This window comes from Nycticebus coucang, chromosome Y (genome assembly GCF_027406575.1).
Source record: "Nycticebus coucang isolate mNycCou1 chromosome Y, mNycCou1.pri, whole genome shotgun sequence".
Classification (NCBI taxonomy): Eukaryota; Metazoa; Chordata; class Mammalia; order Primates; family Lorisidae; genus Nycticebus; species Nycticebus coucang.
Window position 1 is genome coordinate 19,316,479 of NC_069805.1, and position 15,944 is coordinate 19,332,422.

At 40.3% G+C, this 15,944-nt stretch overlaps 1 protein-coding gene across 1 annotated transcript in view; it reads right to left on the reverse strand.

The window, feature by feature from the left end:
• The window catches only part of LOC128579024 (serine/threonine-protein phosphatase 2A 56 kDa regulatory subunit epsilon isoform-like), a 41,673-nt gene extending 29,311 nt beyond the window's left edge, over nucleotides 1-12,362 (reverse strand). Inside the window, exons 1-3 of the mRNA XM_053581330.1 lie at nucleotides 12,246-12,362; nucleotides 11,668-11,769; nucleotides 3,251-3,343 (exon numbers count right to left, since the gene is read on the reverse strand). Coding sequence (XP_053437305.1) covers nucleotides 3,251-3,343; nucleotides 11,668-11,769; nucleotides 12,246-12,362 — 312 coding nt within the window. The remainder of the gene's footprint in view (nucleotides 1-3,250; nucleotides 3,344-11,667; nucleotides 11,770-12,245) is intronic.
• Nucleotides 12,363-15,944: the final 3,582 nt, after the last annotated feature.

Below are 15,944 nucleotides of genomic sequence, written 5' to 3' on the forward strand. Positions count from 1 at the left end.
AAACTCTTGGGCTCAAGAGATTCTCCTGCCTCAGCCTCCCGAGTAGCTGGGACCACAGGCACCTGCCACAATGCCCAGCTATTTGTCTGTGGCAGCTGTCATTGTTGTTTAGCAGGCCCAGGCTGGATTTGAACCCTCTAGCCTTAGTGTATGTGGCTGGCACCGTAACCACTGTGCTACGGGCACCAGCACAATCAGGGAATTTCTAAAAAGCATGTTCAGGACTTGGAACAATTTTAATCAATGGCTTAGATGAGACCAATAATTACAGATGTCATAAAAGAGGAAAACATGGTGAATAAAGTAGATAACAGAATAATGATCCAGAAAGACCTCCACAAACTGGTGAGAAATGATATTCCACAGCAATGTATGTCAAGTCCTACACTTAGATTAAAAAATAAGCAAACTGCATAAACAAGCACAAGGAAGCTGGATGACAGGGTACGTGCCTGTAGTCCCACTTACTGGAGAGGATGAGGCAGGAGAATTGCTTGAGCCCAGGAATACAAGGCCTTCCTGGGTAACACAGCAAGACATCATCTCTTAAGGGAGAAATAAAAGGAAAACATGGTTTTACAGCAACATGAGTAAAGCTCAATGAGAAGTCAGCTATGACCACAGCTTAACCTAGGCTGGCAATGGCATGCTCCAGCAAGAAGTGCTGGTGAGACTTGGCCTTTTAGAGTGTAGACAAGAGGGTGAAAACTCCAACTCCAAGCTGCACTGTGCTGACCAGGCTCAGGTCACTGTGCTCAGAGACAGATGTCATTCTTGAAGACAAACAGACACATTCAGAAGACCATGAAGGCTTCAAAAACTAGCAAATGCAGAAAAGGCTGACAGACCTAAGGTCTCAGTCTAGAGCAGGAATGCACACAGACAGCCAGCAGGCCAGATCCAGAAGGCAAACAGGCTTAGCTCATCCTGAGCAACATTTTAGTAAGATCAGAAAATTTCATGTAAAAATCTGGATTTCTTTTTCTCTTAAAGGAGGGGTAAGGGAAAGAAAAGCCTGGTAGTAACTGAATTGAGAGGTGTAGACAAAGACCCCTTTAATCTGAGCCAGGCCATATCCTACTGTCTGACACTAGGAATGAGCCTGTGAGCTGTTCTAGAGAAAAAGAGCCAAAGGTGAAAACAAGAGCAGTGTTTTAAGACCTGAAAGGTTGTGTCTGGGCTAGTGATACGCTGACAGAGAATAAGGCCAAAGGGTACAAGGTATGGGGAGGTTCAACACAAAAAAGAACTTTCTAACAAAAATGGAATAAACTGTCTGTGTGGCTTTTCCACACTAAAAAAGAGTCTCAGAGGAGACTGATTCCCTGGGTAAAGAACGAGGGTATACAACCCAAAGCTTCCTTTCCAAATCTGGGTTTCTCTGATGTTTCAGCGTTACGAGTTTCATCTTCAGGGCCATCTGCCATGCACAGCACACTGGGCTGAGCGCTGCCTGCTTTCTGTGTCAGAAAAGCCCTGGCTTCATGGTAAGATCACAGGATTTGCTGATTCCATGTCAGCCCAACACAGGCTCTAACAGAGGATCACTATCTGATCCTCACAGGCACGTTAATTCACCATAAATCTGAGAACTCTATTACTTCATTAGTGTGGAGACAGGAGAGCTACTCCTTCCTTGAAGTCATTCCGAGTGACAGAGAGGGGAATCACAAGGAGAGGCCATGGCATAAAGCACAGAAAATCGCAACAGGAATGTGCTTGAATAACCTGGATGATCTTTCTAGACCTCAGTTTATTCATCCAGGAAAGAGCATAAAAGCTTAGCCACGTGAGTTCTACAAGATCCCTGTATAACTCAAATTAAATAGTGCATGTGAATTTACCCTGACGACTACATCATGTTACGTAAGTACAACAACTTTCCAACACAAAATACAGGTCTATCATGCAAACTGTCATTTTCCAGGAATGGAAGGATCTGTATCAATCTACCTATTTGCCCAGTGATCCACGTATCCACCTTTCCTCCTAACTCTCTCTCAAACCTCAGTTTTCCAGAGCCTCCCAGGTTGAAGAGAGAGCCATAATTCACCAGTATGGTACCAAAGTACTGTAAATGTACAGTAGATCATAGCTCAGTGAACTGCTTCCTGCACCTGGGGGAGCAGGGTACACTGGTGCTAATGAGCCCCACAGGCAAGGCACCAAGCTCCTTTCCTGTTCTGAGCTGACCACTGTACTTCAGGTTTAATTCCACTTAGCCACATGACCACAGCCCTCTGCTCTCTGGACCTGGCTTGCTGCTGGCACTCTGTTGGGTTAAACCCCATGAAACTGTGTCTCGAATGTTAAAAACAGTCTAAATATTGGCTATGGATCAATCTACATGCTCCAAATTCTAAATTTATTAATTTAATTATGGAGGGAGGGAAAAGAGGTCAGCTGTGATGAAAGTTATTCAACTTTATCCAGGTAAGGCATAGATTAAATTCCTGAAAACTTAATGTTTTAAATTTGAAATTCTGCTATTGGCTCACTAGGAGATAGATACTTGTTCCTTTCTACCTTAGGTGCCTCATATGTCACTCAGAAAGGAGCTACAACAGCCCATACACCAGTTTGGCTCAAGTACCCATTTTTATACATGAGTAGCAACAAGAGGAGCAAAAAGCTGCTACCTAAAATTCCAATGCCATGAAGGTACCCAAAAGTCTCAGTAAAAAGGAAGATGCAATCCATGATTGTGACATACAAAATGAGGAATCACAAAAAATATGCTCCCTGAGAAGTTTCCAATGGATAGGTCAGAGTTAACTCCTGTATGGAATTAGCTAACTGTGCTGTTCCCTAGCAGTGGAAGCACACAGCACCCTGACTTTAAGATTGTTTATTAAAAGGCATTCAGCTCTGCAGTCTGAACGTATCTACTCAGTTTTAACAGGTCTATCCAATAGTTCTTTACGTAAATATAAGTTTTTAAGCTACACAAAGATTCACAAAAACTAGGACTACATAAATAAAATTCCTTTATAATTAAACTTTAGGAAAGAACACCACAGGATTCAGGCACTAGCATTCCTAAATATCTAAAATGTTACTGATTTCTACCATACATAAATTAAAGCTATACCTATAACTTTTAATGGGCAGCAATGGAAATTAACCCACGTATATACGTTTATGAGGTGATGTTAACTGTCACTGCAAACTTTCTCTAAACAAACACCAATAGAAAATTACACAGTGTTAATTGATTAACAGATAACCATGTCTACAAGAATATGCTTACCTGTAATACAAATTTCTGATCTATATATTTTTTGGCAATGCTAGGTTGGAATTCTTGGCTTTCCAAAAATCGGATGAAAAATTCATATATAAGCTGTAACAAACAGATTATAGTTAATTTCAAATCACGAGTCGCTGAGAATAGTATTAAAAACCATGAAAAGCCTATAACACCAAAACTGACAGGGCTTAGAAAATTAATTTTTGTATCAATTGACAATCATGCTAGCCTTTTTGTAGCTCACAGTTATTGTTATGCTTTTTAACTTTTAAAATTAAAAATTAGAAAATACAATCAAACAAAGCAAATAGGAATGTACCGTAGTCTCACCATTCAGAGACAACCACTATTATTACCATTTTAACGTATATACCTCCTCCTACAACAGTGGCTCTCAACCTTCCTAATGATGTATTTTCATTGTTACAAAGGGGTCACAACCCACAGGTTGAGAACCGCTGTTCTACAACATACCAGTGTATTATATTTTACAAAGTTTTGCAAACTACTTTTACCATTTAAACAATATATTGCACGGGCAGTGCCTGTGGCTCAGTGGGTAGGGTGTCAGCCCCATATACCAAGGGTGGCAGGTTTGAACCCGACCCAGGCCAAACCCCAACAACAACAACAAAAAACCCCAATATATTGCAAACAATTTACATCAACTATCTTAGTAGCTACTAAGTAGTCATCACAATTTACGATTAATTTAATCAATCTCCTATGCTTTGACATTTAAGTAATTTCTGAATGATTTCTCTGTCATTATGCCACAATATGAATCATATAACACTGCCGCACCCTCGGCACCAAGCCGCAGCGAGGTGGCGCTGTCCGCGTTGTAAAACGACGGAAAGGAGGTCTGTGCTCCCCGGAGCGAAGCCCCCAGCACCCCCAGTGTGCGCAGCGACAGAGATGTTGCCCAGCATGCTGTTTTTTATCGCATTAATCTAAGGGTATGGCTTTCTGTTACAGTGTAAGTGTATGTTAAGCTGAATGTCTGTTTGTCCTGATAAGTAAGCAATAAGTCTTGTCAGAATGAACACAATAATAGCTGATTCAGAAACAGCACAAGAAGTATGACTGTGCCAGACTCAGTGGCTCCAAGTAAGCCTGCACAAAAGCAAGTCCCCACCATAAACGCCAGTGGGCTAAGACAATGCAGGCACAACAAACAAGATGTTCAAACAAGATGTTCCATCACGATATACACCATCACCACCCACATAAAACTTTCCTTAAAGAATATCTTACTTCACTTACTAATTAACTCACAATAGAATAAGCACATATGATTTATAATAAATATATAGGAAGAATATATATATATAATCAACAGTAAAATAACATTTATATATCAAACAAAAGCTTTTAAAAGAAAGTATGCCTTTACTATTACTTAAACACAAATGTAAAAGAATCACACTATGTTAACATTCCACAGATAAGAGGAAGCAAGCAGGTTTTGCTGATAACCACTAACCTTTGTTCCCCTTAAGGGCAGAACATTGAGAAATAGCAATGGATGACTACTCACGTCTGCAAAATTTAAAATATAACCTGTAAAGGTCAGCAAGTTGTAAAAATACTTTGTGTAACCTGTAATGCTTTGTGTAAAATGTATAAATACCAACTTCTGAACTCAGTAAAACACAGCTGCATACTTCACCAAGTGCTGTGTGTCAGACTGTCATTCCTGCGCCGACCTCTCAACTTTCCTCGTTCCTTCTCCCTGCTTTCCCTCGGACTGGAGCCCACCGACAGGGTGGTCCGTGGCATAACACACATCATTTGTGCACTTGTTCAATTACCTTATGAGGAACTATTTCTAAAAGTAAAATTGCTAGAGCAAAAAATATCAAAACATTCAGGGTTTTTGATACTCATTGTCAAATTTCCTTTCAGAAAGTTTACGGCAATGTACATTCCTCCAAGCAACATAGGGTGGTACAGCACAATATTCTCATCTACCAAGAGTCAAACCCAAATTACTGTTCTGATAAACAGTGGGAGATAACTGTTTATTCTCTTTACATAATAAATTATTATTAAAGGCTACATTCGATCCTGGTGTAATATACAACAGAACATCAAAATCAGAACTTTTAAGAGAAAAGCATTAGGGCTAGAAGCCTAGTTCTTTCCCTTACAAACTGTATAAAATTGAGCAATTTAATTTCTCTGAAACTGGGGATAATAATCCCTAAGACTGAATTTGATAATATACATAAAGCCCTCTGTACAGCAAATAATAAATAGCATCACTGTCACTATTCTTAGAACAGCATTTGCAAAAAAAAAAAAAACAAAAAACAAAAAAGCTTTTGTTTATATGCTATATATAAAACTGTGAACTTTTATTTTATTTTTTGAGACAGAGCCTCACTCTGGTGCACTGGGGTAGAGTGCCATGGTGTTGCAGCTCACAGCAACCTAAAACTCTTGGGCTCCAGCCATTCTCTTGCCTCAGCCTCCCAAGTAGCTGGGACTACAGGCTCCTACCACTAAGCTTGGCTACTTTTTTTACTTTTAGTAGAGACAGAGTCTCACTCTTGCTCAGGCTGGTCTCAGACTCCTGAGCTCAAGCAATCTACCCACCTGGGCCTGCCAGAGTACTAGGACCACTGCACTGCAGAGCCACTACACCCCACCAGACTGTGAAAATTTAAAATGTTTTTAGTATTTCATTTTAAAACAATAAAATGTATTACATGTTAAAGGATATATTTGGGGGGCCCAGTGCCTGTAGCTCAGTGAATAAGCCGAGGGTGGTGGGTTCGAGCCGGGCCCAGGCCTGCTAAACAATGACAACCGCAACCAAAAATAGCTGGGCGTTGTGGCAGGTGCCTGTAGTCCCAGCTACTTGGCAGGCTGAGGCAAGAGAATCGCCTAAGCCCAAAAGTTTGAGGTTGCTGTGAGCTGTGATACCACAGCACTCTACCAAGGGCAACATAATGAGACATAACTTTTTTCCCAAAACAAATTATTGAGAGGTATTGATTACATTTTTGTAAATCTCTTTAATGTCTCACTTAATAGAAGACAGATTCTCATCTGCTTCTGTGTTCAATCTGTTGTGATACACTGTTGATGTATATAAAGAAAATCAAGCCTCACAGAGATCTAGTAGTTGGAAAAAGGAAGACTACTTTATCTTTTTACATAATTGTGGATATTCCTTGATACTACACCAAAACTCAAAAATGTGTCATTTCTTAAAGATTAGTTGTAAAGTAGAATCTGAAACTGTATCAGTGAACTTTTCATACGTTACACTAAAATCCAACCATTTGTCTTATGCTTTGAATGGATCCTTATCTTTAAAAAATATATTATTTAATATCTCCAAATTTACTCTAAAAAATACTTCAAGTTTTGGGAAGCTGTATACAGCTCATGGTGACTGACACAAAACAGATACAAGTTTTTAAAATTTCTAATTTTAAATTTTGCTTGAATGCTCCAATTTGATCAGTGGTAACAAAACTGTTAATTGGTGTCCTTGTTTTAGAGAAAGAATTTGCCAAATACTCAAGTCTGAATGACCACAGTTTGCTAATCATTTCTTTTTCTTTTTTTAACCTTCTCTCCAGCCTTGAACACCTAATGAACATCAATTAAAACACCAATGAGTCTTGTTTGGTTCTGAGACAGTGAGGGGATTTCCCCAGTATTTAAATATATTCACATAACCAGTTATATAAATCTTAATATAAACTACTCTTCAGTAGGTTTGGGGATGACAGTTTACTACCTTTGTGAAAAGGTGAACATCACTAATTAAATCTAATCATATCTTTAGAACGGGAAGACAGTTATAACATCTACTGAACTGGAATCACTATCAAAATCCAAAAAACCAATCCTATTCACTTAGCCACAAGCCAGTCTTAGTTAAATCAGGACTGTCTAACAAAAATACTCTGCTACTCATTCATGGTCTAAATTCTGGTAAATGTGACGGATCAAATTACTATACACATAAAAAAAAAAGCAGTGAGATATTTCTCTTTTGTAATAAGTAAGGCCGTGGCCAACTATTTCTCATAAGTAACTTTTTTGAGACACGTTATCAAGTCTGCCCTTTGTCCCTTCTTCTTAATGCTGGTGAAGATCATTTTTATTTTTTCCGGGGATGTACTTCTGGGGATTCTCCAAATACTGCGTCAGTGTATCCCCTCCCCAGGTGATGCCTTTGTTCTCATTGGCCTCTGTGTACGAGGAGCCAGAAGCCTGACCTGTCTTCCGCCCCGGAGACCATGGAGATTTGGCCAGTCTTGTAAGCCCCCCTTTCCCACAGTATGGCCCTGGGCACACTTCTCAACAAAAATCGTCTTTCCTTTCTCAGTATCACCCATGTTTAATTCATTCTTTGGTTAAAGACAGCACCAGAGTTCTAAGCTGGAAGCTGGACATCCTGCTCTCTGCTAATCATTTCTTCAAGTAAAAATGTTTCATGAAAATCTGCTGATTACCCCGCAGATAAAAACAATCACACCAGTGCCTTTCCACAAGATAACTGGTACGCTGTGCAGAAGTGATTCATCAATACTTTCCATTTTGTCATGCAGGATATTGTTTTTAAATATGTGCTCCAGGGTCAAACTTTAATAAGGTTAATAATTTTTTTTTTTTTTTTTTTTTGTAGAGGCAGAGTTTCACTTTATCGCCCTTGGTAGGGTGCCGTGGCATCACACAGCTCACAGCAACCTCCAACTCCTGGGCTTCAGCGATTCTCTTGCCTCAGCCTCCCGAGTAGCTGGGACTACAGGCGCCCGCCACAACGCCAGGCTATTTTTTGGTTGCATTTCAGCCGGGGCCGGGTTTGAACCCGCCACCCTCGGTATATGGGGCCGGCGCCCTACCGACTAAGCCACAGGCGCTGCCCAGGTTAATAATTTATAGTGCTTCTTCAACGATGTTCAACAAGTTCAATTGGCTTTTTTTTTTTTTTTTTTTTTACTTGCAAATGCATGACAGTAGTAAAGAATGCAATGATGGCTCGGAGCCTGTAGCTCAGGGGCTAGGGAGCCAGCCACATACACCAGGGCTGGTGAGTTCGAATCCAGCCCGGGCCTGCCAAACAACAATGACAGCTACAACAACAAAATAGCTGGGTGTTGTGGTGGGCGCCTGTAGTTCCAGCTACTTGGGAGGCTGAGGCAAGTGAATCACTAAAGTCCAAGAGTTTGAGGTTGCTGTGAGATATGACGCCACAGCACTCTACCCAGGGCGACAGCTTGAGACTCTATCTCAAAAAAAAAAAGAATGCAATGACAACTTGACCAGTTTGGCACAAATGCCTTAATTATCATCCTGTCACTAAGGCAGCAGGACTTTTAAGCACCACTGGTTTTACAATGAATAGTACAAGTGTCAATATGGTGACATGGGCAAACAGCATAGGGAGTACTCCCCAGCATTAAAGTAGTTTTAACCTTGCAGGCCACTGAAAATCACGTCTAGGGCTTCCCTTACCTGTCCACAGATACAACTGACTTACGTGCTTCCTATATATCAGACCTTGTGACTTCTGACTCCACTTAAAACTTAAATTTGGTATTCACATTAGCGTTTTACTTCTTTATAAAACTATGTTTTTCTCTCTGAAACTCTGAAGTCAGAAAAATTTCTTTCCAATGATCTGGGTGTTGCTGAGTTTGATATGTTGTTCTTCTGGTCAAAATAATGCTTGAGTCCTAACACCTCATAGAATTGTTCTTTTATTAATTTATGCATCTTCCAACTCTCAGTTTTACAAACAGAATGTTAGCCTTATTCAAAGTGGGTTTTATCCCTCTTTTAATTCCCACAAAATGGGGAGAGTCTCATCTCCCAGGCACGCAGGGTGGCAGAGCTCTCCTGTATCTCTGGTCCCTTGAAAGCAGATGTGGCTTAAAACAGTTTGGTGGAAACACTTCAGACATTTATTAATAAGTATAAATAAATGTTCTCTGAGCTTAAGAGAAACGTTATTACCTCAGAATGAAAAATTTCTCTTAAATTTCTAAAGAGAACGATTTCTAAAGGGCCAAGGAGGACACCCTGCTTCTCAAGGTCACACAGATGAATTCTCCAAGGAATTGAATAAAAAGATTTCAGCATTCCCGTTTTTCAGTCTCAAGTGCATTAACAACAATTCCTTAATTGTAAAATGGAAGTCCCACAAAACCGTATTTTACTAAAAAGACAGACTTAATTTCAGAAAATACATAAACAAAAACCATTTCTTACACACTCCATGAATGCTCTTGACAGTGCTAAAACCACCCCATGGTGCAAATGGACAGGTAACTCATTTGTGCAGTTAAGAATATATACAGGACCCATGATTGCATGTACACAGCTATGAAAAAATATATATATTTTAAACTCATAATAATAAAAAGTGACTATTATATTGAAAAAAGAAGAAGAATATATAAAGGAAACACAGGATTCTCGAGACAAGTCAGGAGCTTGTACAAGATTTACACAGAACAACAGGCAGGAGGCAGTAGCGTGCCTGTTGGTTTGGGAATTTTAAAATGATCTAGTTAGGGATCTGAGCTAAAGAAGGGACCAGAAGGATCTCAGGCTTGAAGAGGACATCAACCCAGATGAAAGAGCCAGTTTTGTAATGAAATTTGTGACTTCATAGCCAAAAGAGCACAGATCTCATCATCACTTTGGTTTTCAGGTTTCAGATCAACTAATGATTAATTTTCCTACAGTACTAACAGTCCTAGAGTTTTTCAGGTGGCAGAATTTAGTTTAATAGGTTCAGAAAATAATTTGATCTTATATTTTATAGAGTTATTAAGTATAGGAAGGATTAACTGAAATATTGAGTTAAACTTTCTTGTAATTTAGAGGGAAGTTGTCTATGGTGATCATGATTTAAGGTATTGAAAAAATTCTTACAAATGGCAAGGTGGTCTTCTTTGGGATACAGAGAAGAAAGTAAGTTGAATGTTTAAAGGCATCTCTCTCTTTGCCTCTTCCACCATAGGATGTGGGGATCTCCTGAGGAGATTATCTTTCTTTTTTTTAAAAGTTTCTCCCAGACTAAACTGTAATCTGATGACCTAGAATTACAAATAAGACATGCCCATTCAAAAGAGTAACTCTTTTTTGGAACTTGTCACAATCTGGGCAAAGCATAAATAGTCTTACAAAGTTCTTAGAATGCAGATAACATGTCTAGCACCTTAAGAAAAAAATTAAACATCTAAGATAGCAAATCACCTGTAGTGTTTTATCTAATTTACCCAATCTTGGCCCTGGCAGCAGGAATATATACCCATGTATGACGTGCCTGAGTAAGAGATAAGAAAACAAAGCCCCCCAAGGCTCTCTGTATAACCAGAGAAACAGCACACACATGTATCTGTAGAAACCCTGAGTTGCCAAAGCAGGACAGGCAAAGTTGAAGATTCATGCCAAAAATTCCAAAGTGGGGGAAAAAATTAACTCCTAGATATCTCTAGGCCTTCTAGCTCCCTGCTGCATGTTTTTTTGCTCTTCAAAGTGAACACACTTCTGCAGAGATGCAGTGGCTTCTGCCTAGGGGTGAAGACGGCCCACAAGGTCATAGTCCTTGTCTTCTAATCCTCCGTCCTTATGTTTGGTCAACCAGCCTCTGAAGACATTCTGACTCAATGAATGGAAAGATGGCTTTGGGGCTCAATATGTACAATTTTCCTCGTTCTATTCTTTTGAGAAATGTCAACATAGAGAAGGCAACTAGAAAGGAGCTGCAAAGCAACAAGTCTGAGTAACTACCTACAGTACAGGTGGGCCTGGTGCTGGACAAGGAGACGCAGATGCCCCGATCTGTCCTGGACAAGCAGACGCAGACGCCCCATTCTGTCCTGGCACACAGGTATGATGGCAAAGCATGGCCTTCTCAGGGCCAGAGAACACAACTGGCCTTCATCCAGGCTTTCTCCCAGCTGCTGCTCTCCCTTACAACACTGAAAGAAATAGCTATCGCAGTTTTTGTCCTTAAAGGAACATATTAGTGGTCATCACGAAGACAGGCATACAAAGTCCCCAGGGTACCGACTGCTAAAAGTGAGATATGTACTCTGTGACCTAAGCACATCCAACTAATAATAATGTGGAAACAGAGCTGTTCTTGTTTGAGACTTCAGTGGGCAGGATCTTCGAGAAGCTCTATCAAAAGAGTAAGAACTATGCCTGTCCCTGCAACATGGGGGACCCACACTGAAGCATTACATTGACACCTATTATTTTATTCTTTTGGCATCCCGATTATCAAGAGTAAAAACATAAAAAGCAGTCTCCAATTTTCCATTGATGTACTCTAATTTGATATCTTGGTGAATAACGGCCTTCAAAGGAATTTCCATGCTGAATCAGCTAATGAGTTAATGGAGCTTTCTTTTATAACAAATGGTAGTTCAAAGTACCTGTAAGTGTGGCCATGACGCCTCAAGGGTAGGTTCATCTTCTTCTGGATCAAATTCGTTGCTGTCACTAGGAGGGAGAGTTCTGAATATATTGCAAGATACCTAAAAATAAACAAGCAGGAGAGTTAGCTGGAAGCATCTTCTGGACAGCTTTACATAAGGTCCTGAGGAGCCAGCTAATGGGAACCCAGGTAACGGCATGAGGGGCACCCTCAACTGGAATAAGGGCCCCTCACTCCAGGCTTTGCCACCAGGATCACCTGGAGGCCAGGTGGGAAGGGAGCAAAGCAGCCCCTCCTGCTGTCTTGAATGCTGCATGTCTTGTCTCTATTTGGCCCTTTCCACCTTAAGTCCTCATGATTCTCTACCTTCCATCAAAGCCTGCTCTTGCTTGCTTACCTGTCAAGCCTGCTTATAATTAGCCAATTTCCACTAAGATAAAAGTAACTGCAAGGGGCTTCATGTCCTTCCCTTCTCAGGCTTATTCACAATTTGCAAATTTATGGTTGAACTAATGGTGAAATTTTAGATATTCACAAAAATGAATCAGGAGAGATATTTTAGAACCTTTCTATTACCCTTAAAAATATTCCTGATCTGTCCTCAATAAGTTCATTTACAAAATGGCAGGCCACGATGCCCAGGGTAAGATTATGTTTGTGATATAAACCTCTATAGGCCAGGGCTCTAGGCATTCCGTTACCGTAGGCATCAAATTACATGCCACAACAGCCATGACTGGTAACTCTTCTAACTATGTGATAGAGAGATGAGGATTCATTACATTATCTACTATTTCTGTCTACTTATGACAAGATTTCTATAATAAAATGTTTACTTTTAAAATGTTGTTAGGCCGGGCGTGGTAGCTCATGCCTATAATCCTAGCACTTGGGAGGCCGAGGCAGGTGGATTGCCTGAGCTCACAGGTTCGAGACCAGCCTGAGCCAGAGTGAGACCTCATCTCTAAAAATAGCTGGGTGTTAGCCGGGCGTTGTGGCGGGCGCCTGTAGTCCCAGCTACTTGGAGGCTGAGGCAGGAGAATCGCCTAAGCCCAGGAGTTGGAGGTTGCTGTGAGCTGTGTGATGCCATGGCACTCTACTGAGGGCAATAAAGTGAAACTCTGTCTCTACAAAAAAGAAAAATAGCTGGGTGTTGCAGCGGGTACCTGTAGTCCCAGTACTTGGAAGGCTAAGCCAAGAAGATGGCTTGAGCCCAAGAGTCTGAGGTTGCTGTGAGCTATGACACCATGGCACTCTACCGAGGACAACAAAGTAAGACTGTCTAAATACATAAATAAATAAATAAATAAATTGTTGTTGATATTAGGGTGCCTTTTTGATTTGTTTCCTGCCCTACTTACTAATGACCTAACTTCTCCTAATGTCCTCAGGTCTAAAGAATAAAACAAGGAGGGCAGGAGGAGAGTGTGCAGAGAAGCAGAGAAAGGCAAAGGAAGGAGACACTGGCACAAGAAGCCTTTGATGAACTTTCTATGTAATGTGGAAAATACCGAGCTATAATATGTTTCTCTCAAAGAGGAAAGAAAAAAGGCTTTGGGGGCTCCAGACAATCTACATCTGTTTATTCATCCAACAAATACTTATTGTCTATTCTATGTACACATTATTCTAAACAATGAGAAAACGGTAGTGAACAAAGCAGATAAAAATCCATGTCCTCGGCTTGGCGCCCGTAACTCAGTGAGTAGGGCACCAGCCACATGCACCGAAGGGGGTAGGTTTGAGCCCAGCCCCGGCCTGCTAAACAAAAATGACAACTGCAACCAAAAAATAGCCAGGCGCCTGTAGTCCCAGCTACTAGGGAGGCTAAGGCCAGAGAGTTGCATAAGCCCAGGAGTTAGAGGTTGCTGTGAGCTGTGACACCACAGCACTCTATCCAGGGTGACATAGTGAGACTCTGTCTCAAAAAAAAAAAAAAAATCCATGTCCTCAGGGATGTATTCTAGTTAAAGCTATAGTTATCCCCATTTCCCTGGCTATGGAAACCGAGCTCAGATGTGTAAGGAAAAAGACTCAATTTTAACTGCAATGGGAAGTCATTAGTGGATCTTACACAGGGAAGTCACGTGATCTGAGATCTATACAGAATAGATAGGAAAGGGAAAAATTAGAAGGCTGTGTGGCAAGGGATGGTTTGGACTACAATGGTGGTAGGGAATACAGAAATAGATGGATTCAAAACACATGCGTTCTGGAGACGGCACTTGCCGCTTGCTGGCTTGGAAAAGACGGAAACATCATGGACGAGTCACAGATCCGAGGCCATTTACTGAACATGGAGATTACAGAGGACGGGAACCTCTGTTTGCTGTTTTGGTGGACAGATGCAGAGACCGACTTAGAGATGGATTAAAGGAGTAACAGCTTGGACTCTGGACTTCTGAGTCGCACAGGTCATATCTGGAGATTCATCAGGATATAGATGATACTGAAAACCATGGGACTAATGGATCACCTTGGAAAGGAATAAACAGAAAGATTAGAGGTTCTTGGCACCCAACATTTAGTAATTAAGTAGAAGAGCCAAGAAGAGAAAATGAAAAGGAGCAGGGGGTAGAAGAAAAGAATTAGAGTTTGCAGTCTCAGGAGCTAAATGAGAAGAGTCTTTAAGATGAAAGAAGGGTCAAGAGTAACAAAAGCTGCTCAGAGGTTGACAAAGATGAGCACAGTACAGTATCTGTATCTAACACAGCACAGTAGTGGACTGGGCGGCCTTATCAAGTGTGTGCTGTTAATATCCCAATTTACCACCAAGGACACAGAGATCTCCACAGTGTTCTAGAAGAGCAGGTAAACCAACCCTTTTGCTCTTTAATTTAGATGACAGAAAAAAAAGATCCTAGAATATGTTTTTGCTATGGCTAATGACAGCATGCACAATTCTATTTTCTCTTCCAAAGATAATTAGAAATTATATTGATGAAGAAACTAGCTACTTTTCAGATAACCATCAACCCATGACTTTTCTTCAACCAGCCAGCCATACCGCAATCCATTAAGTCAAAGGTCCTTTAATTATGCAACTTTGAATCTTCATTAAATTATACATGTATGTCAAAAACTCGTTGAACTTTCATCCCAACTAAGTTACTTATATTTACCATACTCTTTAACAAGTGTTATTTTTCCTCTCCAAAGACATAAAAGTAAACCATGAAAGGAAAAGAAAGGCCTCTCTATAGTAAAAAATCTGGGTAAACAGAAACTTTTGCTCCTTTCTATTTTCTGACATACAAACTCTCTTCCAGTGTCTGCCACATGCTGCACAACTATCTGTTTGCATATTTGTCTCTCCCCACTAATCAAGAAATAATCAAGAATAGGCAACACATTTGTTTTCCTAGAACATACTGTGTTCAAAAAATATTCAAAAATAGAAGTTTGGCTATATTAATAAAGCTGTGTACTATGGTTTTGCTTTAATCAAAATTCAGTTGCTGTTTTTGTTTGTTTGTTTGTTTGTTTTTTGAGACAGAATCTCAAGCTGTTGCCCTGGGTAGAGTGTCGTGGCATCATAGTTTACAGCAACCTCCAACTCTTGGGCTCAAGCGATACTCTTCCCTCAGTTTTTCTATTTTTAGTAGAGACGGGGTCTCACTTTTTACTCAAGCTGGTCTCGAACCTGTAAGCTCAAGCTATCCACCGGCCTCGGCCTCTCAGAGCATTAGGATTACAGACATGAGCCACTGCACCTGGCCCAGTCAATACTCAATTTAAAGTTTTCTGGGTGATTTAAATAAATCTAGGTTATTTATCAGGATGTTTAACTTTGTGTATGTTTCTACTCCTCTGATCTTATCAGTTTCATGACTCAGTTACCATATCAAAAGAAGGCCAAGCTGGGTCAATAAACCAAACAGCAGATCATTCTAAAAACACCCACATCTCATTTAGCTATATACTGACATTTCTTCAAATTTACCTTTCTGACATGCTTTTTGTTTACTTCTAAATATTCACCAAACACATGTCTATCGGGTTAGATAATTCAGAGCTGACTTGACTGGTTAAGTATTTCTCCCATACACAGGGAAAGAATGGCAAACCATATCAAGTGTCACGGAAATAGCCAAGCCTTTGACCCAGCCTGATATATAGTAGCTACTTAATAAAAACGTTAACGAATGAACCATTACTTCCATCCTTGAGAATCTACCCTCAGAAAAAACTAATCCAAGACAAGACTGAAAAAGCAACTTAAAATTGTTACTTTCAACGTTCTCCAAAAAGTGTAAAATAGGACACAGCATCTAT